Source organism: Macrobrachium nipponense, chromosome 24 (genome assembly GCF_015104395.2).
Source record: "Macrobrachium nipponense isolate FS-2020 chromosome 24, ASM1510439v2, whole genome shotgun sequence".
Lineage (NCBI taxonomy): Eukaryota > Metazoa > Arthropoda > Malacostraca > Decapoda > Palaemonidae > Macrobrachium > Macrobrachium nipponense.
The window spans coordinates 56,460,019-56,485,443 of NC_061091.1; the positions used below are offsets into that span (position 1 = coordinate 56,460,019).

The window sequence follows — 25,425 nt, forward strand, 5'->3', positions numbered from 1 at the left end:
CCTTATTAAGTATATATTTTCTTTTAGGGTTGATACTACTCGCGTCAACTACACTGTTCCCTTGAGAGAGAGTTTTGCTGTTCCTCTTCTTTTTATTCAGTTACTGTTGCTGTGCACCTTGTTGAAGTCACACAAATGGCAGGTAAGTGGTCTTTAAGAATGTCAGTTTTTATCACTGATATGCATTCATATTTTTGTTATGAATAGAAGCTTATTCAGGATTGATAGTTGCTAGTTAAGTTTTTATGTCACTGGTCCTGTGTTCAGGTTCACACTCAGATTTTAAATTTTGTTCATGAAACTTACCTGACAGATATATATATAGCTGTATTCTCCGAAGTCCGACAGAATTTCAAAATTCGCGGCACACGCAGTGGGCGGCCAGGTGGTAGTACCCATTCCCGCCGCTGGGAGGCGGATATCAGGAACTATTCCCATTTTCTATTCATATTTTTTCTGTCGCCGGTCGGTAAACAACTGTTTACAGACCTCCGCCTAGGATTTTGAAACTTCATTAGCCGCTTAAGTATCCTAATTATTCTTTCGATTATTGACTTGGATTTGTGGCTAGGCATACGCTATCGTAAATTTTTTCATTGCATTTGATGTCTGAAGCTAGTTAGCCTAGTTTCAGACTTTGTTGTCTGCATGGGGTAAGGTGAGGCTACCGGAACTTCGGTAGACACTCGCTTAGTATATATGACGTTTACATGTTTTCTTTGCATAAGTGCAATGTAATTAGTGTAATGTGTGACTGATTACGGAAGAAGGAGGATTCATGTACGCATTTTAGAGCGTGTTAGAATCAGGAGTTTTCCTCCACAGTAAACAGAAGTTAGAAATAATGAACCTTCTAACCTCCTGTAGATTTTATTTTGCCTAACCCTGTGTTATGGCTTATGGGCCTAGAAGAAGTATCTGCTAGAGGATTACATCATGTAATCTTAGACTAAAGTGCTCGCTCTCCAATCAGTGTTGTGAAGTGTAGTGCCCCTTGTGTTGTGGAGGGGGCGTCAGATCGGCCCCATAATGCCTCTAGGCCTGGACCTCTGTCGGACTCCCAGGACTCAGGGAGAGGGCATGTCGAAAGCCGCAAGAGGGTTACGGGGGCTCCCCACCGATCTGGCGTCCCTTCGGCAGGCCCTGTTGACGCTTCCCAGGCTGCTAAAGATCGTGCACGTGCACGAATCTTGAAGGATTGCTTCTCGTCCTCCGAGGCGTCCTCCCCGTGCAAGGGTTGGAGCTCTCGGAAGGACTCGCGCCCTCTAAGAAGCTTTAGAGAAGAGGACGCTTCACGTCCTCTCTCTCGTCAGGAGGGAACGTCAGATCGGCCCCACAACGCCTCTAGGCCTAGACCTCTGTCGGACTCCCAGGAAACCAGGGAGAGGGCATGTCAAAAGCCGAAGGAGGGTTACGGGTTTTTCATGCGGATCTGGCTTCCTTTCGGCAGGTCCTGTTGTCGCTTCCCAGGCTGCCGAAGATCGAGCACATGCACGAATCTTGAAGGACTGTTTCTCGTCCTCCGAGGCGTCCTCCCCACACAGGGGTTGGAGCTCTCGGAAGGACTCGCGCCCCCTAAAGAAGCTTTAGAGAAGAGGACGCTTCACGTCCTCTCTCTCGTCACGAGAGGATGAAAGAGTCCTGTGCCCTGTCAGGGCTCTCGAATTTTATTTACATTCTAGATTCCACCTTTTGGAGGAGCAACTCAGTATTCGTCTCCTCTCCTCATGGCGCTCCGTATACGTTATGTAACGTTCGCTTTACTTCGGAAAAGCAAGCTGATAAGTTTGACGTCCGGCAAGCTGCTTTGCACAGTCAAACAACTTATGTCTCTGGTTCGGCATAAGAAGGGCAATTTAGACGTGAGGAAGCTTTTGGAGGTGCTCGACGTCCTATAAGTAGAGACATTCTCCAGGACGCTTGGCAAGCACCTTGCGAGGGTGTCTTTCGGAAGCTCGGCGTTCCTTTGCTGAGTGCGTTTCTGGAGATGTTCTTTTGCATTACTAAGACGCAAGTTGTCGCACAGGCGGCCACTGTCTTTGTAAGAAGGTATGAAGGTCTTTAAGGCCCGTCTTGAAGACGAAAGCCATACGTCTTCCTTTAGTGTTCACACACTTCAGGAGCAGCGTGCGGCTCTCCATGAAACTCGCATGAGGACGTCCCTTGAAAATATTCAACGTCATACGCAAAACGCGGTTCGTCATAACATTGAGATATTGGCAAGGTCGCTCACCAGGACGCCTCTTGGCGGGCCTTGCATGCATCAGGGCGCTCAACGAGTTCCTCTCTGAAACGTCGTTCAGAAGATTTGGTGTTCTCTGCTCAGACACGCTCGTAGCTACGCAGGACGTTTTTTTGAGGACGCTCAGCAGGACGCTTTTGAGGACGCTCGGCAGGACGCTTTCCAGGACGCTTTTGTGCACATTCGCCAGGACGCTTCGGTGGAAGCTCAGCAGGACGCTTTGCGAAAGAAAAGACTTGTAGAAGGCGTCTTATTTGCTGTTCAGGACGTTTCTTAGGACGCTTGACGCTTTATAAACGCTCGTCAAGAGGAGGTTTTTTCAGGACTCTCCACAGGACATTCCTTTACAGAAATTTTTAAAAAGGATTCGGAGTTAGCGGAGAGACATACCCGAATTTTTTCTTCGATCCCTCTTTCCTCTTCATCGATTTCTCTGAGAATCGGGAAGATTATATACTCGGATTCCTGGGTGACTTTCGGTCTTGTTAAAGGGTTTTCCCCTATTAGCAAAGTGCTAATAGTTTTTTGTCAAAGTAAGGACGTTTTCCCCATTGTCAAGATACTAAACGTTTTGTCATTTAAGTGGGGGACCCCTCATAAATGGGGTAGTTCTCATTGACATAGATTTTAACGTTTTTATCGTTTAAGCGGATAAACTCATTAACAAATTTCGGAAGAGCTCTCATTCATTTTCAGAGGCTCATCCGGGGTTAAGAAAAAGACTTGTAGACTAGATCCAGGAAGTCTTATGTCCAATATCATAAGAACATTGAACGGTTTTTTTCGATCCTCGGTTCTCTCTTGATGATCTCTATTCGATATTACTCCCTTTTCTTGGAAAAGAGTCTTGGCAAAGAGTCAAGGAGTTCTTTTAAAAAGGTCTCGTTCATTAGAACGTGGACAGTCGTTTTCCTTTCTTTCTCTCTTCCTCGTCGAGGAAAGATGTAGTAGAGAATTCGATGTTCAAATTACTACAATACTTACGTAGTTTATCTTTGCGTCATTTTGCTAACGCATGGGTCAAGTCATATACGCATATCGTATTTACCTCTGCGGATAGAAGCCGAAAGAACTGTTGTTCTAATGTATTTATTTGACACTCCCTTCAACCTTCCAAGAGTTTTCGGAGTAAGAACAACTCTTCAGGTATTGTTACGACAACACCAACTCAGCTTCTGTATTTAGCGAATTCTGTTTTGTTTAAATAGGCCTGCTTGAGAGTTTCCTTTTGCTCGATAGAAGGTGGTCGATCTCCAATCCTTATTTTGTTTTCTTGAGGGAAAAAATTTAGGATGGAGATCGTTGTTCAGAATCCTATAAATATACTACGTATATTAACCTCGCGACATGATTCTACTAAGCAGTTGAATTGTCCGAGGGGTAGACGCATATCCTAGTTATTCTACGGATTGCGACTTAGACGAGAAGTATTCTAATTGAACTGCAACACCAACTCAGCTTCTGTATTTAGCGAATTTTGTTTCGTTTAAATATGCCTGCTTGAGAGTTTCCTTTGGCTCGATAATTTCATACCTATCCCTTCGTAAAAGGAGTAGCTGGCAACTCAGGCAGATAGTGCGAGACGATGAACAAGGCTGCTGTTACTGTGATCTACGCAGTACCGGCTAGCTCGGTGTCATGCGCAGTTGGTTACGTCTCTCTCCCTTGCGGGAATGGCTGAATAAACCGTCTCTCTGCCCTACAATCATGGATTTTAGCTCGGGTTGAGAAAATTTCTAGTAAATCTTGAATGAACATGCCTTCCGTTTACTTAGAAATTTCAACAAGATATCTCTTATACTTGTTCGGTGCGGGTTTACCGCACGGTAACAGAATTCTGTACGAATCTACCGCGGCATAGCACTTTAATAATGCTCTCCTGCTTATGCAAAGCGCAGCCTTATTTAGGGAAGGAAGCAGGCTGAGTGAGGGAATGGATGAGTTTGCTGGGGACCATTGCCTCGCTGGAGAAGCTTGTTTTCCCTGAATAAACAGCAATTCAGACCTCTACAATTTTTCCTCACGAAGAAATTGGAATAACATCAAAGATCTTGTAATAATTCTAATTTTCTCTCAACGGCTTGAGGATCACCTCGGGTGATAGCGAGAGGGTGCCAGACATCCGAACAGAGGAACAGATGTTCTGGCACATTGTCTGAAAGAATTGGAAGCCAAATTGGTCGGCTCTCCAGTTCCTCGAAGGGTGAGTTTGGATCGAGTGGCCCAAATCATCTCGGATAATTTCTCAGCTCTCTCATAGCTCAAGAAGAGAGAATTGGTTATGAGCTTGGGCACGGAACGTAACGATCCTCAAGAGGTTCGTTAAACTAGTGCACGTCCGTGCGGGTCTTCTCGATCGAAGGCAACAACTACTGACGTCTGAGTAATCCTCACTTAGAAGTATGTCGAAAGTGAGGAGAGACTGAGGGCGTCCTTTCGTTAAGTTTTTCGTAATATTGAAGACGAAGGAGCTTCCTCTTAAGTTATTCCCTTATTCATGATCCTAGAGGATTAGCTTTAGTCGCCACATGTTGGCCTCTAAGAGGTTGGATTCACAGAGGTCAGGTAATTCAGAGAATTGTCCAAAGACCCTTCCCGAGAGAATCGGTGTAATCTAACATCGTCACTTAGTGAAGTATCTAATATCTCTCCTCTCTGAGTCTGAAGGCGTTCAGACTATCGAGAAGCGATAAGATCTTCAAGATTAATGGCAGTCTCTTGGCCAAGGCAAAACAGTGCTGCCTATTTTCAGTGTTCAATCGGAGGGGGCCGTTTCTGGAGATAGTGAAGGGAAATGACTGTTCCTCCACCTCGACCTCTGTGAATTTCGTTATGGTTCTATCTTTCCGTATGAAGTATGAGATAAGATAGAAGTCCTAACTATTGTAGAATATGCAAATATGTTGTTGACGGCCTCTAGGCTCAGAAATTCGGTTCTGTCAAACAACAAAGCTTCACGATCTTTGAGGTCTGGGAGATCTTGAAATTCTCTGGATCGCAGGTTCCGGCATGGAACTTAGACGTAGTCTGAGTTTCTGATGCCAAAAGCGTTTCGAACCTATCCTTTCTGCGAACTTAATACACGTGACCAGAAAGGCTAATATTCTAACCGCTCTAGCCACGGCAAAGAGGGTTAGTGAGGTTTTAGCCATCATCAGAGGTTTTAGCTTTAAAGGACATAATGCGGTCTGTCCTCTAAGCCTTCCGTTCTTGATAAGAACGAAAACCTGTCTAACCCTTGACCCGAAGGCTTGGAGACCAAGGGTATGGCACAAATTATTGTCGGGTCTCTCAAGTTTTATCTTGATAAAACTATAGAAAGTCGAGGTCAACGGACAATCTGCGGTGTTCCGTAAAAGACCAGACTGGTTCATGTCCAAGAACACCCTGGCATTATAGCCAAGGAGTTCTTTTAAGAGGTCTCATTCATTATGTTTGCATAAAGATTTGAGATTTTTTCTTAATATGAATGCTCAAGAGGTGAGGGCGCGGCCTCGGAAGCATTTCAACAGAGCATGACACTCAGTAACATCCTGAGTGCCACGCTTTAGTGAAGCAACTCTGTGTTCGCTTCACACTCCTGACAATCTGCGGTGTTCCGTAAAAAGACCAGACTGTATCATGTCCAAGAACACCCTGGCATTATAGCCAAGGAGTTCTTTTAAGAGGTCTCATTCATTATGTTTGCATAAAGATTTGAGATTTTTTTTTTTTTTTTTTTTTTTTTTTTTTTTTTTTCTTAATATGAATGCTCAAGAGGTGAGGGCGCGGCCTCGGAAGCATTTCAACAGGGCATGACACTCAGTAACATCCTGAGTGCCACGCTTTAGCGAAGCAACTCTGTGTTTGCTTCACACTCCCGACGGGATGTGAAGACGACATTTGAGATCTGTAAGTCGCTAGGACCATACATATCCGTAGATATATTATTGGGGGCAGCAAGCAACACGAATCCTATCCTATAGAAAAGGGATAGCTGTGCTTTTAACTTTGAAGGGTTGGTCGCTTGAGGCGCGTTCCTTTTCTTTAGCCCTAGAAAAGTATGGAACTAACTTTGATAGGTTAGGTCAGGTGGTGGTTTTTAGCTTCGTTGCCCTCAGAAGTATGGTCATATGGTCTAGTCACATTGTGGTCACGCCCCCGTTGACAGATCATCTAGAACGCACCAGCATTACAGGTCTCTACCTCGCTGGCAACTCTAGTAATGCAGAAGCAGACTTTGGTGACAGTAATCACGAAGTCGGCTATGCTAACAGGTCAGGAACCAAGATGTATATCATCTACTTAATTTAGTTTCCCAAAAAATCCTATTCTGTCTCTTCCCACCATCTGAAGGTGGGATTCAGCTATATATATATCTGTCAGGTAAGTTTCATGAACAAAATGTTATTGTTATAATACAATTAAGTTTGTTCATACTTACCTGGCAGATATATATAATTAAAGTGCCCACCCACCTCCCCTCAGGAGACAGTGGCACTGATAAAATATGAATAGAAAATGGGAATAGTTCCTGATATCTGCCTCCCAGCGGCGGGAATGGGTACTACCACCTGGCCGCCCACTGCGTGTGCCGCGAATTTTGAAATTCTGTCGGACTTCGGAGAATACAGCTATACTATATATATCTGCCAGGTAAGTATGAACAAACTTAATTGTATTATAACAATAACATGTTTCTATCCTTTATAGTATTTTAAAACAGTTTTATCTTATGAATATATGCACAAAGTTAAACCATTGTCTTACATATTCGTAAACATTTGAGCGTCACTTGTGTTTTGTAACTGGAGTTCACCAACTTAGTATGCAGTCACCACATAGATGGGGGGTTCAGTTTGTTAAAGACATCAATGAGACAAATGCTCTTCAACCTGTAAGGATCCAGGCTTCAGATAACTGTAATTTTAATAAGTTTAACTGTTTAATTTTGGTGTTAGATGTTTTTCACTAAATGATATAGAGATATTTAGGATTATATAGAATTTACATTTTCTTTAATCATTTTTATGTAGCAAACAGTACAAAGTGCGTGTAAGTCTTGCTCTTCACACTGAAGGAAATTTAGAGGAGATAGAGCCAAGTTGGCTTATGATCTTGATTAAAAATAAAAGACAAAAAAATAGTGGAAAGTTGGTCAGCAACTATAGTCATTATCACAGCCCATTCTATATTTTAATAAACCCAAAAATAAAATCCCTTTTGAGTCAAGTAGTATAAGGAACTGCAGTAACAATGTGTAACTTCCATAGAAATCCTAAGCTTTTATGGAATATATTCGGCAAATACACTATTATAGATTAAAATCTAAACTATATGTCACATTGTATCAATATCAAGTTTTTTATTAATTCTACCAGTTTCCAGCTTGGCGCTAGTATTATCCTAATGTTAAGACCTCAGGTTTGTTGGTTATAAAAAATACAAATTGGCAAAAAATTTGTCATATTTTGACATTAGTTTTATTTCATGATGTATTTTGCATTTGAATATACAGTAATACCTCGGGTTATGAACCGATTAATATACAAATTTTTTAACTTACAAAGTGATGCCCTCATCCTAGAATCCAAATTTTGCTCAGAATACGAATGTGCAAATTTCCCTCGTGGGCTCCCTGCATTGTTTACATCGGATGAGCGTGGGATCTGTGAACACATTTTTCTTGGCCAAAACTTAACGAGGGTCATGTGACTTCCTCCCACGCATCCCTTTTCCCCCATAACTCTTTCACTCACTCGGTGGCAGTAAGATTGAACGCATTTGTTCGTGATACGCTCTCAAATTTGCATAGTGATTTGCGCGCGCACGTGTTGTGTTTCCGTGATAGTGCTTATACATTATTATTACTCAAATACTAAAGACAATGGCTCCCAAGATGACGAAGGCAAGCAGCAAGAAGGAAAGCACGAGAAAGAAGGAGATGATTACGGTCGAAATGAAGGAGGAAATTATCCAAAAGGCGAGCACGTGAAAGACACTGCAGCATTCTACAAGCGGTCGCAATCAACGATCTGCACTATTTTGAAGAAAAAGGAAGAAATTAAAGCCAGCAAAGTATCAAAAGTGTCACAGTATTGACGAAACAATGGCCTCATATTCTCGATGACATAGAAAATTTGCATATGGTTTGGATAAACGAGAAGCAGCTGGCAGGAGATTCTGTAAGTGAGAGCATCATTTGCAAAAAGGCTCATAAGATCTACGATGATTTAAGTAAAAATGAGCCAGGCACATCAGCGGACAGTGAAAAAGACACTTTTAAGGTGAGTCGTGGATGGTTCGAGAATTTTAAGAGAAGGACTGGCATCCAAAGTGTTGTTCGGCATGGCGAGGCTGCGAGCTCAGATACGAAGGCAGCAGAGGCTTACGTAAAAGTTTAAAAGGCTCGTGGATTCTGAGAACTACCTCCCCCAACAAGTCTTCAGTTGCGACGAGACGGGGTTATTCTGGAAGAAGATGCCCAGGAGGACGTTCATTACGGCAGAAGAGAAGGCACTTCCCGCTCACAAGCCCATGAAAGACTGTCTAACCCTACTGTTCTGTGCCAATGCAAGCAGGGATTGCAAGATTTAGCCTCTCCTCGTGTATCACTCGGAGAATCCATGAACCTTTAAGGAAAACAACATGCAGAAGAAGCTGTTACACGTTATGTGGCGGTCTAAAACCAAGGCTTGGGTGACGAAGATCTTGCTCGTCGAGTGGATGAACGAGGTTTTTGGTCCCGAGGTGAAGAATTACCTCTGGGAGCCTTACTTGTGATGGACAATGCTCCTGCCCATCCTCCATCCGTTGAAGAGGACTTACTGGACGAATTCAAGTTTATTGAAGTCAAGTTCTTGCCCCCCAACACCACTCCAATACTCCAGCCCATGGACCAGCAAGTAATCACCAATTTCATACATTCAACTTCCCTGTCAGATATATATTTAGCTATAGACTCCGTCGTCCCCGACAGAAATTCAAATTTCGCGGCACACACTACAGGTAGGTCAGGTGATCCCGCCGCCTGCCGCTGGGTGGCAGGAATAGGAACTATTACCGTTTTAAGCCAGATTTTTCTCTGTCGCGGTACTAGTAACATCGTTGCTAGTTCCTCCTGACTTGAATTTCGATCTTCATTACGCCGTTGATCTTTTGGACTGCTATTTGGTGACGTATTGGATCTTTGGTTTGGCATACGCTATTGTGGACTGTTTTTTGGATTTGGCTTTGGAATTTCTCATAATGTCTGACGTGTCGATTGCAGCCGGTGTTGCTACAACAGCTTTACCTTCCCGATTATCGGACTCGGCAAGCTCAACATCTGAAATTGCGAGTCTGAAAGCTTCGCTTAAGCATATGGAACAAAAAATTAAAGAACTGGAAGGTAAGTGCAGTGAAAGTGTTCCCAGTGAAGTGGAGGGTGCGTCTGATCGGCTCTGTCTCGCTCCCAGGCCTAGACCTCTTTCAAGCTCCCAAGACCAGTGGAGAAGAAATGTCGAAAGCCGCAGGGAGGTTTCAGAGAATCCCCACCGGTCAGGCGTCCCCTCGGCAGATCCTGTAGTTACGTCCCGGGCTGCCAAGGATAGTCGTTGGAAAGACGTCCTGAAACAGTGTTTTTCTTCGTCTGATTCCTCATCTAAAAAAGGATGGAGTTCAGATAGATTGTCGAGACCTTCAAAGAGATCTTGGAAGTCTCCTTCATTTTACTCAAGCCCTGAAGAATATCCGGAAGAATATCCCCCGGAAAAGAGGAGGAAGGAGGTATATTCAGAAGCTCATTCTCCTGCATCGGAAATTGGAAAGAGAGACGTAGCTACGAAGATGTTAGAGGATATGCAGAAACAGATATCTTCGCTAGTAGGAGTTCTTAAATCTGATCCTCCTAGAAGGAAGGATAGATTTCTCCCGATCAAAAGATCCCGTCCTTTAGAACTATCTGAGAGCTCGGACGAGGCTCCTGCCAGAAGCCTGGCGCCAGCCAGACGTCAGGCTACTGTCAAGCGCAAAACGCCGTCAAGGCGACATGATATATATAGGGAACTTCCTACTAGAAAGAAAGCACATGAGATGTCCGAATCGAGGAGTAAATTTGGAACTCCCGAAATTGGACGAACTCCTGAAAGGAGGCGCAAAGAGCCTGAAGCGCCTGAAGCGCCTGAGCTGAGGCGCAAAGTAACTGAAGATCCTGGAACTTTTGGCGAGGCGAAAAGCGCCTGGAGCGCCTGAAATGAGGCGTAAAGCTCCTCAAGTAATAGAAATGAGGCGCAAGGCGCCTGAAAAGCCTGAAGTGGCTGAAAGGAAATATTTAACTCCTGGAGAGCCTAGAGCGCCTGAAATGAAACGTAGAGCGCCTGGAGAGCCTGGAGCGCCTCAAAGGAAAAGCAAAGCGCCTAGAGAGCCTGAGGCGCCTGAAAGAAGAAGCAAAGCGCCTAAAGAGCCTGAGGCGCCTGAAACGAGGCGCAAAGCGCCTGAAGAGCTTGAAGCGTCCGAATGGAGGCGCAAGGCGCCTGGAAAGCCTGAAGCTGCTGAAACAAGATGTTAAGCGTCTAGAGCGTCTGAAAGCAGGCGCAAGGATTTGTACAATCCAGAATACAATTTGGATGAGTTATCGGAGTTTGAAGCGGATTTGGAGGCTCCTCTTTGGGATTTTTCTCAAGATCAATTTTCCCCTGACAGGGTCTCTAGGTGTCGCACAGGCGATTGTAGCCCCTGTCGGGAAGGAATTGATCATGAAAAAAGGGAACGACATTTAAGGACTTCTCCTGGTAGGGACGAAAGTTGTCACACAGGTGACCGTCGTCCTTGTCAGGAGGGCCTTAGTTTAAAAGAACAACATCGGCCTTCTCCTGGCAGGGACTCAAGATGTCGCACAGGCGACCGTAGCCCTTGTCAGGTTGCAGCCGGTGTTGCTACAAGGCCTTTACATTCCCGAGAGAGGAGTCCTCCGGTCGCACACTCTTCTCCGAATAAAACTCAACCGGAATTGGAGGATGTTTCGGACTCTGAAGAAAACAAGGGGGCAGGTCTTACTGATTATAAGATATTAGCAGCCCTCTTGTTAAAAGAATTTGGAGAGTCTCTGAGTCCTGCTGCCCCTCCTTCTCCTCGGTCTTTATTTTCGAGTACGAAGGCTGCGAAGTCTTCCTCTTTCTTAAAGATGCAACCGACCATTTCAATGAAGAGGGCTTTGCAGTCGGTCGGAAATTGGCTGAAAACCAAGGAGGAGGCAGGGAAGACTGTGTTTACCTGTCCCCCTTCCAGGCTATCAGGGAAGAGAGGGATTTGGTATAGCACAGGAGAATCTATGGGACTTTCTCTTCCCTCATCTGCTGAAGCGAACTTCTCGACCTTGGTGGATTCGGCAAGGAGGCATGCACTTCCATCAGCCAAAACAAGCTGGACAATGTCTGAAATGGACCATCTCCTCAAGGGAATATTCCATGTCTTGGAAGTTTTTAACTTCCTAGATTGGTCCCTTGGGGCTTTGGCCAACAAGACGCAAGACCCTCAGTTTTTGGAACCAGAAGTCTTGCATAGTGTTTTGGCATGCATGGACAAGGCAGTGCAGGACGGATCGGCTGAAGTGGCATCCTTGTTCGGGACAGGAGTATTAAAGAAGAGGGCTGTCTTTGGTTCATTTCTTACCAAAGCAGTCTCTCCAGTACAGAGGGCTTCTCTTTTATACGCCCCTCTGTCTAAACAGCTGTTTCCTTCTCAGTTGGTAAAGGACATTTCCCATACGCTTACTGAGAAGGCAACACAGGATTTGCTGGTACATTCTGCTAAGAAGCCTAGACCAGCTGCTTCTGTCTCGAAGAGGGAGCCAAGACCTGCCCAACAGCCCTTTCGAGGTAGAGCTTTTAGCCGAGCCCCAAGGAAGAGAGGAGGAGAGAAAAGAGGAAGATCTTCCATTAGAGTTCCAAAGAAGAACGCAAAATGAGATTCCAGTCCTCCAATCACCAGTAGGGGCCAGACTTCTGGGATTCTCGGAAGCATGGGCTTCAATGAAAGCAGATTCTTGGTCCCTGCAAGTGCTGAGGAAAGGATACCTCATCCCCTTCAAGAACAGACCTCCATTGACGACGACTCCGAGGGAGCTGTCAGCGAGATACAAAGACCCTGTAAAGAGAGAGATCCTTCTTGGGTTGGTGCAGCAAATGTTGGAGAAGGAGGCCATCGAGGTAGTACAGGATCCGCACTCCCGAGGTTTTTACAATCGCCTATTTTTGGTGCCGAAAGCCTCGGGGGGGGTGGAGGCTGGTCCTGGACGTGAGTGCATTGAATCGCTTCGTGGAGAAGACAAAGTTCTCCATGGAGACATCCAACTCGGTTCTCTCTGCTCTCCGTCCAGGAGATTGGATGGTCTCCCTCGACCTGCAAGATGCATACTTTCACGTCCCCTGCATCATTCGTCGAAGAAATATCTTCGATTCATGGTGCAGGAAGGATTTATCAGTTCAGGGCTTGTGTTTCGGCCTCTAGACGGCTCCTCAGGTGTTTACAGCGTTGATTAGAAACGTACAAGATGGCTACATCTGAAGGGGGTGAGGATATCTCTTTACCTAGACGATTGGCTTATAAGAGCGCAGACAAGACAAAAGTGCTTGGAGGACTTGGAGATAGCTCTTCAATTGACCAGATCTCTCGGATTGCTCGTAAACCTCGAGAAGTCTCACACACCTCGAGAAGTCTCACACAATCCCCAGTCAGACTATCGTCTATCTGGGGATTCGGATGGATTCTCGGGGTTTTCGAGCGTATCCATCCCAGGAAAGAATCTCAAAAGGGTTGGAAAAAATCTCGGTCTTCCTAGAGAAAGAACGAAGCTCAGCGAGGGAATGGCTCAGTCTTCTGGGCACTCTTTCCTCGCTGGAGCAGTTCATCTCTTTAGGGAGACTGAATCTGAGACCCTTGCAGTTCCATCTCAGAAGGAGTTGGAGCAGAAGAAAAGGAGATCTTTTGGATACCTTTCCTATAGGAGAGAGTATCAAAAACCACTTACGATGGTGCTTAGAACCACTGAGAAGAAACGAAGGAGTGTCCTTGGCCTTCAGAACCCTCACCTAGTGTTGTTCTCAGACGCTTCGGACACGGGGTGGGGAGACAAAACACTAGGGACGAAGGAAGTGTCAGGCAGTTGGACAGAAGAACAGAAGGCCTGGCACATAAATGCAAAGGAACTCTTAGCAGTGCACTTGGCACTGCAGTTTTTCGAGAACGAAGTCAGAGGCGTGGTGGTCCAAGTCAACTCGGACAACACCACGGCTCTGGCTTATATAAGAAAACAAGGGGGGACACACTCTTTCTCCCTTTACCAACTAGCAAGGGATCTGTTGATATGGACAGAAGAAAGAGGGATTCGACTCCTGACGAGGTTCGTTCAAGGAGGGAAGAATATAAGAGCAGACAGATTGAGCAGGAAAAACCAGGTCCTTCCAACAGAGTGGACCCTTCATTCACAAGTCTGCCAGCAACTATGATCTCTTTGGGGGAAGCCTCAAGTGGACCTGTTTGCAATATTCCTATCCAGGAGGATGGAGAACTTTTGCTCGTTGGGGGACGATCCCAGAGCCCTATCCATAGATGCCATGCTCATGGATTGGAAGGGCATAGACGCTTATGTGTTTCTCCCATGAGAAAGTTCGTGTCCTCGGAGGGAATGAGGATGACATTGATCGCTCCTTATTGGCCTGCAAGAGAATGGTTCACAGAGGTACAGGAATGGATAGTGGACTTCCCCAGATCTCTTCCCGAAAGGACAGATCTGCTCAAACAACCCCACTTCGAGAGGTATCACAAAAATATCCACGCTCTCGCTCTGACTGCCTTTCGACTATCGAAAGATTGGTCAGAGCGAGAGGCTTTTCTCGCAAAGCGGCAAAAGCAATTGCTGGAGCAAGAAGGTCCTCAACCATGCGGATATACCAATCGAAGTGGGAAGTTTTCCGTAGATGGTGTAAGGCGAAGAAGCTGTCCTCCTCCGATACCTCTGTGACCGAAATTGCTGATTTTCTTTTGTTTTTACGAGAAGAATCTCATCTGGCAGTGTCAACCATTAAAGGTTATAAGAGCATGTTATCAGCTGTGTTCAGGAATAGGGGCCTGAACATAGAGAATAACAAAGATCTGCATGATTTAATTAGATCATTTGAAACTACAAAATTAAGAACTTCTCTCACCCCTAGTTGGAATCTGGATGTGGTTCTCAAATATCTTATGTCGGAGAGATTTGAACCTCCCGATAAAGCTACTTTCCGGGACTTGACTAGAAAATGCATTTTCTTAATAGCTCTCGCCACTGCGAAAAGAGTGAGTGAGCTGCAAGCGCTTGACTCGAGAGTGGGTTTTAAGAAGGATTCGGCGGTATTGTCCTTTAAACCTTTATTTCTAGCTAAAAATGAAAACCCCTTGAGACCTTGGCCTAGGACTTTTGAAGTAAAAGGCCTTTCTCAATTAGTTGGGAATGAAATGGAAAGAACTTTATGTCCTGTGAGAACTTTGAAGTTTTACCTGCAGAAGAAGAAGCAGTTGCAGGGTTGCAATCAAAGTTTATGGCGTGCAGTTAAAGACCCTAGAAGAGCTATGTCAAAGAATGCCGTAGCATTTTTTGTTAGGAACATCATAACTGAAGCCCACATGAGCTGTGATAGTGAGGCATATAAGACCTTAAGGGTAAAAGCACACGAAGTACGTGCAGTCGCTACATCATTGTCGTTCAACAAGAACATGTCAATGAAGAACATCTTAGCGGCCACGTATTGGAGATGTAACTCAGTGTTCGCCTCACATTACTTGAAAGATGTGAGAGTGACATATGAGAAATGCTTCTCTCTAGGGCCTTATGTATCAGCGGATACAGTGCTGGGGAAAGGAGAGAAGACTGATCCTTAATATTAATTTTTGTCCTTATATTTTATATTGTGATTTTAAAATTATTGGTGTTGAGTTTTTTAGGTTGTTTGAAAGGTGTTTGGGGATAACGCCTTTCAATCATATTTTCTGGGCTCAGCTCGTGTCGCTGCGCGAAATATCCTTTAATCTATTATTTCTAGGGTAAATGTACTAACACATACCAGAGAATAAATAAATAAAGAAAAAAGGTCAGTATAACTGACTCGCTCACCCTCCAAGAGGGTGTCGGTATGAACACTATGGCGAGTGAGACCACTACCACGAGCCAAATGCCAATAGAATTCTCCCACTACAAAATCCCTCCAAGAGGAGAGCCGACCCACAGAGTGGGCAGCAACTACTACTACTACTCCATCCCATGCTGCCGACTGCTGCGCCTCTGGTGGCCATCCTTTTCAGTTAGCGCACACGATACACACGTGCCCTTTTTCACTCGGTGTTTTTTGTGCCCTTTTCGTTGGATTTATTTACAATGGAGCGTGCAGCCATCGCAGCAGCTAAGTTAAGTACTCAGTGTTTATTGCTATTTGGTTTTTTTGGGCGGCCCTGAGCCCGTATTTGCCGTTTTTTTTTAGGTATAAATACGAACTCTAGTCGGAAGCATGGCAGCATGGTTCTGCCTCGTGGTGGGTTCGTTCTTGGTCACCATACCCCAGAACATCCCCTTACTTAAGTACGCTCTATTTCTATTATCCGCTTTGTTTAGGGTACTCATACACGGTTTTGTCATGCATGCATGTCTTTTACCTTATGTAGGCTCCTTCCATCCAGACCCTAGCCACGGCTCTTAGTATCGGCCTCGGCTAGCTTTGAGTGGTAGACTTGCCTTCGGGTTAGTCGTACACTCCTGGATTTTTCTCCTACATGTTGTTTTCTTTTCTTTCTTTCATTATTATTCATTTGATTTATTTATATCATATTTTGTTTTGGTTAGTTAGGCGTTCTGGCTTGCTTAGCCTAGGTTATGGCCCATAGGCTATATGCTACCTGCTCTTCAGTTCGGTTGCTTCCCGATAGCATCTCTCTGATCAGTTGGTTATGTTTCTAGGCTTAGTTGTCTTTTGTTGGTTCTTACCGCCCCGTGGTCACTACGTGATCACGAGGCAGCCAGACGCCTGTCCAGTCACCTTCCCCCCCTCCCGCTCTTCTATAGAGTCGGGGGGGGTGGGTCGGTCTGCCCATGCTCGCTTCCGCATACCCGAGCCTGCCTCCCTTTCCCTCCCGCAACAGGCGGAGGGAGTAGAGGGACGGGACAGACCCAGACTGGTCTCGACCTCTCCGGCTTCTCGGTTCGGCCGGATGGTAAGGTGGGGGGGGACTGGCCTTTCCCCCCTCCGTTGCTACCCCGTCGCTCCGTTACTAGCCCGAGTCTGTATGTCCTCTCGCTCTTTCCCACCTTACTAGGGCTCCTTTAACCACCGGAGACCTGGCATCCAGCGGAAAGGTGCTAGTCCACCCAGCAGGGTGGACCGGAGCATACAGTTGGTCCCCTTCTAAACCACTCCGTCTCGCTGAGTTACACACTCCGCCACACACGGGACTTAGTCCGGTACGTCGAGTTTTTAGGTTTAAGATCTTTTATGTTAAACTAGTAAGTTTATCTTAAGTACCTTAAACCACCCCTCCCCCTCCCTTACCTCCCTACCTGTCACCGGATCTCTCCGGGGTTATAGCCTATTCAGGCGATAAGGGAGGGGTTATGCCCAAATTTTTTCCGAGCTCCGGCATGCAACGGAGTTCTTCTGTCCTCTAGCCTGTAAGTGATAGTCTTTAAGATACTCATGTGTCTTTTCACTTACAGACCACCAACTGTGAGCATCCGGGATGCGCCGCCACACTTCAGGACCCATGTGGACACGAAGTTTGCCGGTCCCATGCTCCATGCGCGACTCCGCACGGGGACATCCAGGTCTGGTACCACGAGACGTGTACCATCTGTTACGATCTGGTGAGCCAGCTCTTAGACGGGGTAAGTATTCCAACTCCGGTAACTGGTCCTCATTTGTTATAGTGCTTAAGTCTTTACATTAATCACCCTAACTTAAGATAAAATTCAAGGGGTCGTATGCCCCTATAAATTTTTGTTTAAGTTAAGCTTTAAATTGGTTTTAGTTTTAAGTTATTCTTAAAATCTAATCAATACCCTCTCTTCCAGGCTCCGGCTGTGAGGGATACCGCACTGGCAACCCTGCGGGCCTGGGTCGGCGGTTTTGGGAAAAACGCCGCCAAGGGTATGCCCTACATCCTTGAGAAGAGGTTGGCGGTACTAATCTTCCCCGGAGGCAAGGCTACAGGCTACGTCGACCCAGCAGAGGCGGCCCCGACTATCGCTTTCATCCAGCAACAGCTGGCTGCCTCGTTGACGGACCAAGGCCAGGACATCTCCTCGGAAGTCGCGACGCTTGATATCAATGTAGAACCTATGGTAGGTGTAGACGACCTGTTGGTCGAGGTAAGTACGTTGGACACCCAAGGGATGCCCTTGGGTGCAACTGGTTCTTCTACCCCTGCAACCTCTCCATCCTTCCAAGGCTTTACAGGTAATGAACTGTATACTTCTCCTGACGCTTCAGTTAGACCCAAGGTCAAGGGTCAAACAGTGAAAACCTTGACGAAGACGTCGTCGTCGTCTAAGAAGACGGCTTCGGCGTCATCTTCTTCTCGTAAGTCTCCGGCTAAAAACCCCGGAGCAGAGAGATCTAAAGCTTCTGGGTCCGGCTCTAAGTCCTCGAGGAGTAGATCCTCCAGGGAGAGATCTCACACTCCAGCGGAGTCGTCAGTTCCGCTACCCTTGGTTCCGATTCAGAGCCACCCTTCCACCTCCGCAGCAGCTCCGGCTTTGGACTCCAACGCTGGTCTGTTACAACAAGTGGGCGATCTGGTTGGGTCTCTGAAAAATAGCATGGAACAAATGATCTCTCGGTTGTCTGATAGGATTACCTCTCAGGACACCATTATAGCCGGACTGAGCCAAGCTCCTCTAGCCTCTCCTCCACCTTTCAACACAGGTGGAGCCCAGCTACCCCCGTATGACTCTCTACCTCCGTTCTCAATGAACAACCCCTGGAGAGTAGCGTCATACGCCCCCTTCCAGGACGGGCTTATCTCTATCCCGGAATGTGGAACTCGGAGGATTGAGGACTTCGAGTTCTACCCGGAAGACCTTCAGCCTCCGTTCATCGGCTACGCCAGGCTCACCGCCTCAGCCATGACTCGGGATGATAAAGTACCAAAGGAGACAGTCCTCTATTCACGTGACCAGGCTCAGAGAGAATGGCTCAGGTGTCTAGAGGACATGGATTGTTCCAACACGAAAATCCAACCTTTTAAAAGTCCGTTTACGATCTTTACGATGGAAGAGAGTACTCCGCTCCCTTTCTTGACAAAGATCGCGACAACTACTATTCCAGCAGCCCAGAAGGGGGATTCCATGCCTCAACTGAAGGAGGCAGATCCTACATCTCCTTTACTTCCTTCAGCCGGTGAATTGTGGGAAGATTTACCTAACACCTTCTCAGCTGGCAAACTCAAACCAGACTGTGCTATGGAGCAGTTTGGTGAGAAGAAGCCTACCTAGGCTTCCAGGCTAGCCTTATTCAGGCAGAATTCGAGCCAAGTCACTGGTTTAGCCAGGTCTATTAATTCCATGGCTATGACCGAGGTGGCTTACCATTCGTCCATATGGGTTCGGAGCCACTCTTCAAGCTTCTTACCAAATCTTTGACTCAAACGGTGCAGTCGGATATGTTTGAGTTCGCCACTGCCAGGACGAATTGTTAGGAAACATGTCCTACCAAGAAGCGACAATTCGACACGAGCCGAATAAGTTGCTTACGTCAAGCATCTGGGGAGCAGACCTCTTCCCAGAAGCGATGGTGAAGGAGGTTCAGTCAGAGGCTACGAGACTGAACCAGAGCCTTAAAGACCGTTGGGGTCTTACGGCCAGGAGACGACAGGATCAAGCCGGTAAGGGTAAGGCTCAAAGGAAACCTAGACGTTTCCAGCCCTACCAGAAGAAGCAGCCACTCTTTTCTCAGCAAGTTATCCGCTGTTCCCTTAGTGCAAACAGCCAACCTTCCACCTCAAAGGCTCAGTCGCAGCCTATTTATGTTATCTCCCCTCAGCCTCAGCCCTCCACCTCTTACGCCTCTCTCCAGCCTACAACCAGGTCTTCGAGGGTCAAGCTTCACAGAAGTATGACCGCTCGGGTAAGGGAGGCAGAGGTAAGCGATCCTTTTCGTGGGAGAGGATCGGGAGGTCCCTTTAATAGGGAAAACATTTCAGGGAGGCCGAGGAGGCTACCAGAACCAATGAGGAACTTCAGGTAGGAGGGAGGATGTTTCACTTTCGCCACCGGTGGAACTTCAGCAAGTGGGCTCAGAGCATTGTGTCAAAAGGCCTGGGTTGGAGCTGGTTAGAGAACCCACCCCCATCCAGACCTTTCCGCCAACTTCCTTCCAAGGAATTGACGGAGTATGCGGAGGATCTCCTTCAGAAAGGAGCTATAGCGAGAGTCAAAAGGTTAAAATTTCAAGGACGCTTGTCAGCGTGCCAAAGAAAGGCTCACAAAAAAGAAGGGTAATCTTAGACTTGTCCCGCTTAAACTTAGCCATTCGCTGCGACAAGTTCAAGATGCTCACGATCTCGCAGGTGCGGACCTTACTTCCCCGTGGGGCCGTCACCACCTCTATCGATCTTACCGACGCTTACTATCATATCCCTATTGCAAGACACTTCCGTCCGTATCTGGGCTTCAAGATAAACACCCAGGGTGTTTACGAAGCTGGCGGAAGTAGTAGTTCAACAACTAAGATCGCAAGGGGTTATGGTAGTAGCGTATCTCGACGATTGGTTGATCTGGGCTTCAACAGTCGAGGAATGCAACAGAGCAACACTGAAAGTGATTCAGTTCCTGGAATATCTAGGCTTCAAGATAAACAGGACCAAGTCAAGACTCACTCCAGAGTCAAACTTTCAGTGGCTATGCATTCAATGGAATCTATCCTCCCATACTCTGTCGATTCCATCAACCAAGAGAAAGGAAATAGCGAAGTCAGTCAAGCAATTTCTGAGTCACAAACTGGCGTCAAGAAGAACTCAGGAAAGGATCCTGGGTTCACTCCGTTTGCATCAGTGACGAACATCCTAATGAAAGCCAAACTGAAAGACCTAACCAGAATAATTGGCGCTCACGAGCAAATGTCAGGTCCAGGGACAAATTATCCTCAGTCCCTCTGATTCTAAAGAATCGACTCCGGCCGTGGGCGAAAGTCAAGAACTTGTCGGTGTCAGTGCCCCTTCAGTTTCCTCCAACCAGGGAATCACCATCCACACAGACGCTTCATTAAGGCGGTTGGGGAGGATATTCCCAGTTCAAGAAAGTTCAAGGAACGTGGTCACCTGAGTTCCGTCAGTTCCATTAATGTTACTGGAAGCAAGGCAGTGTGTGCGTGACTCTAAAAAGGTTACGTCCGCCAAAGTGCTCCCACGTAAAGCTAGTCCTGGACAGCGCAGTGGTAGTACATTGTATAAACAGAGGAGGCTCCAAATCACGTCATCTAAATCATGTCATGGTAGCCAATCTTCTCCCAAATGGCGGACAAGTTCAGTTGGCATCTCTCCTCCACTCATATAGCTGGAGTGAGGAACGTCATAGCAGATGCTCTTATCCCGATCAGTACCTCTAGAGTCGAATGGTCACTGGACAACAGTTCGTTCCAATGGATTCTTCAGAGAGTCCAGGTCTACAGGTGGATCTCTTCGCATCTCAAGCGAACCACAAACTCCCATGTTATGTGGCCCCCAACCTGGAACCCTCTGGCCTATGCCACGGACGCCCTGGCTCTAGACTGGAACAAACTGGGAGAAGATTTATGTCTTTCCTCCAGTGAATCTCTCATGAAGGTGTTAAACAAACTCAGGACATTCAAGGGTCCAAGTGGCTCTTAGTAGCCCCAGACTGGCCGAAGAGCAATTGGTACCCTCTGATTTTCTGGAAACTGGGTCTTCGCCCTCTTCGGATTCCCAATCCCAGGCTCTCCCAGTCAGTACAAACGAAGACTGTGTTCGCTTCCTCAGGGATTCTCAAAACCCTAACTTTATGGATTTCATGAAGTTTGCAGCAAAAAGGGATGCGAATATTGACCCGCAAAATATCCTCTTTTTGGAATCCGATAAAAGGGATTCAACTTTGAGACAGTATGATGCTGCTGTCAAAAAGTTAGCAACCTTCCTGAGAGAATCGGATATTAGGATCATGACAATCAATTCAGCTATATCCTTTTTCAGATCCTTATTTGAAAAAGGCTTAGCAGCTAGCACGATTACGACAACAAGTCAGCCTTGAGAAAGATTTTTCAATTTGGTTTCAACATAGACTTGACAGATTCCTACTTCTCGTCTATTCCCAAGGCGTGTGCTAGACTTAGACCTTCTGTAAGGCCTACGTCAGTATCATGGTTCTTAAACGATGTTCTAAAGCTGGTTTCAGAAACCAATAATGACACATGCTCGTTTATAATGCTCTTAAGAAAAACTCTATTTCTGGGCTCAGCTCGTGTCGGCCTATGAAAGATCCTTAATATCATTCTTTCTAGGTAAAATTAGCCTAAAATTACCAGAGAAAAACAAAATTAAGAAAATGTCAGTAAAACTGACTCGCTCACTCCTAAAAAGAAGTCGGTAGAATAATAGGGGCGAGTGTGGAACACTACCACGAGACAAACACCAATTAGAACTTCCTATCAGAATCCCCCCAAGAGAGAGCTGATACCAACGGGCGATGCAGCCTCTACTACTACTACTAGAGGACGCCACGGACAGCAGCGCCCCTAGCGGTCATCCTTAATTTTAGCGCTTCGTACAAGACGCATTTTTCCTTGTGTTGCACTATTTCAGGATTTATCCTTATTTTCTACGATGGAACGCTCTGCAATTGCCACGGCTAAGTTAAGTAACTCATAAGTAATATTTTACCACTTTTTTATCTTCCGGGTACCAGTATTTTCCTCTTTAATAGGTCATATACGGTTCCCCGGTTGTCTCGTGGCGGCCATGCTGCCTCGTAAGAATTCCCGGTCCTCCATACTGGGACTTCTTATACTTATGGGCTTACTTTATCACGTTCATTGTTTTACATCGAGTTCTAGCAGTAGTTTAGCCCTTCTACCATTCTCTTAGTTCGGTATTTAGGGCTTCTATTATTATTTCTGGCCCAGCATCCCGGCTCTTGCTCTTCATCGGCTATCGCTGGCTCCGAGTAGGCTTCTGTTTCTTGGAACAGTCTGCCTCCTCCTGGGCTTCTTTCTCTTTTACTAAAAGTGTCTCTTCCATCTTTTCGATGTACATATTTATTCTATTTAGGGTGGGTTTAGGCTAGCCATAGGTGCTTGTCCCTTATATTGGTTCAGCTTGGTTCACGTGGCCCCTCTCAACGGTTGTTTTGCTCGCGGCCTAGGCCACTTGCGGTCACGTGTTCCATCGCACCTTACCCTACCCCTACCCTCCCTTTTCTGGTATAGGGAGGAGCTGGGGGACCCCTTGGTTGTCTTGACCAACCCCAGTCGCCTTCTCTCTCTCCTTCTCGGAGGTGGCCAGGGGTTCCTCCAGCGGGGGTTATAGGCGACCACTCATGAGGTTCAGGGTCTCTATGCGGGTAGTCGGTGAGGCGGGGAGGAGTAGGCCATCCCTCCCCCCCTCTCTCGCTCCCGCCGTGTTTTGCCGAGACCCCCCCCCTCCCCCCCCTCCCCAGTTGCTCAGCCACCCCCCCCCCCCTTGCTATACGAAAGGAGCCTTCCGTCGCAGCCGGGGCACCTTTGGTATAGGTTTACTGGCTCCGCTAGCGGGCGGGGCGGGCACTACTAGTGGTCGGTTGCTTGCCTACTATATCCTTATATCTCCCCCTCCCCCGCTACCGAAGGGAGCTTACTTCTTACCTACGCACTCTTCTAGCAGACGGGTGGAGAGAGGTTTGTTTTATTATTATTTTTGTAAGGATATACCCTAATTGTACAATATTTTACAATGAATTGTGTATTATTATTATTATTATTATCTACCATCCCCGCTATTTTCCGTCGTGGTTTCCATTACCACCACTCCTGGTTGGTTTCCTTTTGTGTCTCCACCATCGGCGGAGCCATAGCCTAGGATACCAACCTGGTTACCACACGTATTTTGGCGGGGCTCTGGTTGATTCTAACTTTAGCGCTCCGCACCAGCGGAGCATCTGTTGACTGTAAGTGTTTACTTGGTACTCATGTACTTTTCCACTTACAGGCTACCAACTGCCAGGTCCTAGGGTGTAACGCGACGCTGTTCGACCCCTGTGGACATGATGAGTGTAGGTCTCACGCCCCCTGTGCCACGTCCTACAACGAGACGATCGTCTGGCACCCTGAAGCCTGCGCCATCTGCTACGACCTGGTCGGTCAGCTGGGAGATGGGGTAAGTCCGTTATAGGCTTACTTATCATTTTACTAACAACTTTTAGTCGTAAGTTTGTTAACCCTGTTCCACCATTGGCAGCTAATCTCGCCTTTCTTTCAGGCTACCGGTGTGAGGGAAGTCGCCCTCGCCACCCTGAAAGCGTGGGTGGGCGGCGGTTCCGGGAAGAACGCCGCCAAAGGCCAGCCCTACATTCTTGATAAGAAGCTGGCCGTCCAGATCTTCCCCGCGGGCAAGTCGACGGGCTACGTTGACCCCTTGTCCGCTGCCCCGCTGATAGCCTCCATCCAGCATGACCTCCAGCAATCCTTTGACGTCGTAGCCTCCCAGGAGTCGGTCCCGGACGTCGCTGCCCTGGACCTGAACATCGAGCCTATGGCGGTAGGGGTGGAGGATTTGTTGGTAGAGGTAGGTGTGTCGGGCGCCCAAGGTCCTTCCTTGGGTGCTTCTGGATCTTCTCCTGTCCCCTCTTCTAGTGCTTCATTCCAAGGCTTTGTGGGATCTGAGATCCCTACCCGCTCTCCCGCTCTCTCTGTACCTCCAAAGGCGAAGGGACAGAGAGAACCGAAGACTCTAGCCAAGACGACTTCTAAGAAGTCGTCTTCGTCTTCTTCGGCTAAGAAGTCGTCGACTTCCTATGCCGATGCGGTGAAAGCAAGGCCGAGCTCTTCTCACCCAAAGAGCTCCAGAAGCAAGGCTTCGAAGGAGAAGGCTCGCGCTCCCGCCGAGTCACTGCCTTCTCCCGCCTCCACCGCTTCCACTCCGGCTACGCCGGTAGGGGAGGGTAGCAGGATACTAGCAACCTTTGATCCCTCTACTTTTTCAGCAGGGGTGATGGAACAGGTGGGCGTGCTGGTAGGCTCGCAAATCTCCGCACTGGGTCACGGTTCGAGCAGATGTTGCACAGTTGTCAAACACTCTGTCTCAATCTGGCCAATCAATCCAGGATCTCTCTAACAGAATGAGAGAAAATGAGGACCGAGTAGCTGGGCTATCTCAGGTTCCTCCCCCAGTCTCCCCAGCGTCAAGCACGGGGATTCTTCAACTCCCGCCTTATGACTCTTTGCCAGCTTTCTCTATGGAGAACCCATGGAGAGTAGCTGCCTACGCTCCATTCAAAGATGGAATGATCTCTATCTCGGAGTGTGGAACTCGAAGGATTGAGGACTTCGAGTTTTACCCTCCGGGTCTGACGCAGCCTTTCATCGGCTATGCTAGGCTGACGCCAACGGCTCTGACGAGAAGACAAGATCTCTAAGGAGTCGGTCTTGTATAGTAGAGATCACGCCTCAGCGGGAATGGGTTCACTGCCTTGAGGAGGGCTGGGAGTGTACGAACACCAAACTCCAGGCCTACAAGAGTCCCTTCACTATTTTCGCGACGGAAGAGGAGGTTTCTCTTCCGTTCGCTACGAAATTAGTGGAGAAGTCCCTTCAGGCAGTCCTCAAGGATGAGCCCATCCCACAGTTGAGGGAGGCGGAGTCTACTTCTCCGCTCTTCCCGGCCTTCGGAGAATTGTGGGAGAACTTGCCAGCTACGTTCACGCTTGGTAAGCTCAAACCGGACTGCGCCATGGACCAGTTCGGCGAGAAACTACCAAGGCTGCCGGATTCCCTAATCCAGGCAGAGTTTGATGCGCGAACCAGGTTTGGCAGGTCCCTCAATTCCCTTATAATCACGGAAATGGCTGCCCTCTCTTATGCTACGGAACCGCTGTTTAAGATTCTGGCGAAATCTCAGTTCCAGACGGTTCTAACGGACGCTTTTGACTTTTCTTCCAGGCTAGGAGGAACTGCCGGAAGCATGTCCTACAGGAGTGTACCATTAGGCATGAGCCTAAT

General features: G+C 47.1%; 1 protein-coding gene across 4 annotated transcripts in view; it reads left to right on the forward strand.

The window, feature by feature from the left end:
- LOC135205651 (probable C-mannosyltransferase DPY19L3) overlaps positions 1-25,425 on the forward strand; it is a 248,398-nt gene that overhangs the window by 77,863 nt on the left and 145,110 nt on the right. For all 4 annotated transcript variants that reach the window (XM_064236474.1, XM_064236473.1, XM_064236475.1 and 1 more), the window contains one exon: positions 28-142. In XM_064236474.1, coding sequence (XP_064092544.1) covers positions 28-142 — 115 coding nt within the window. The remainder of the gene's footprint in view (positions 1-27; positions 143-25,425) is intronic.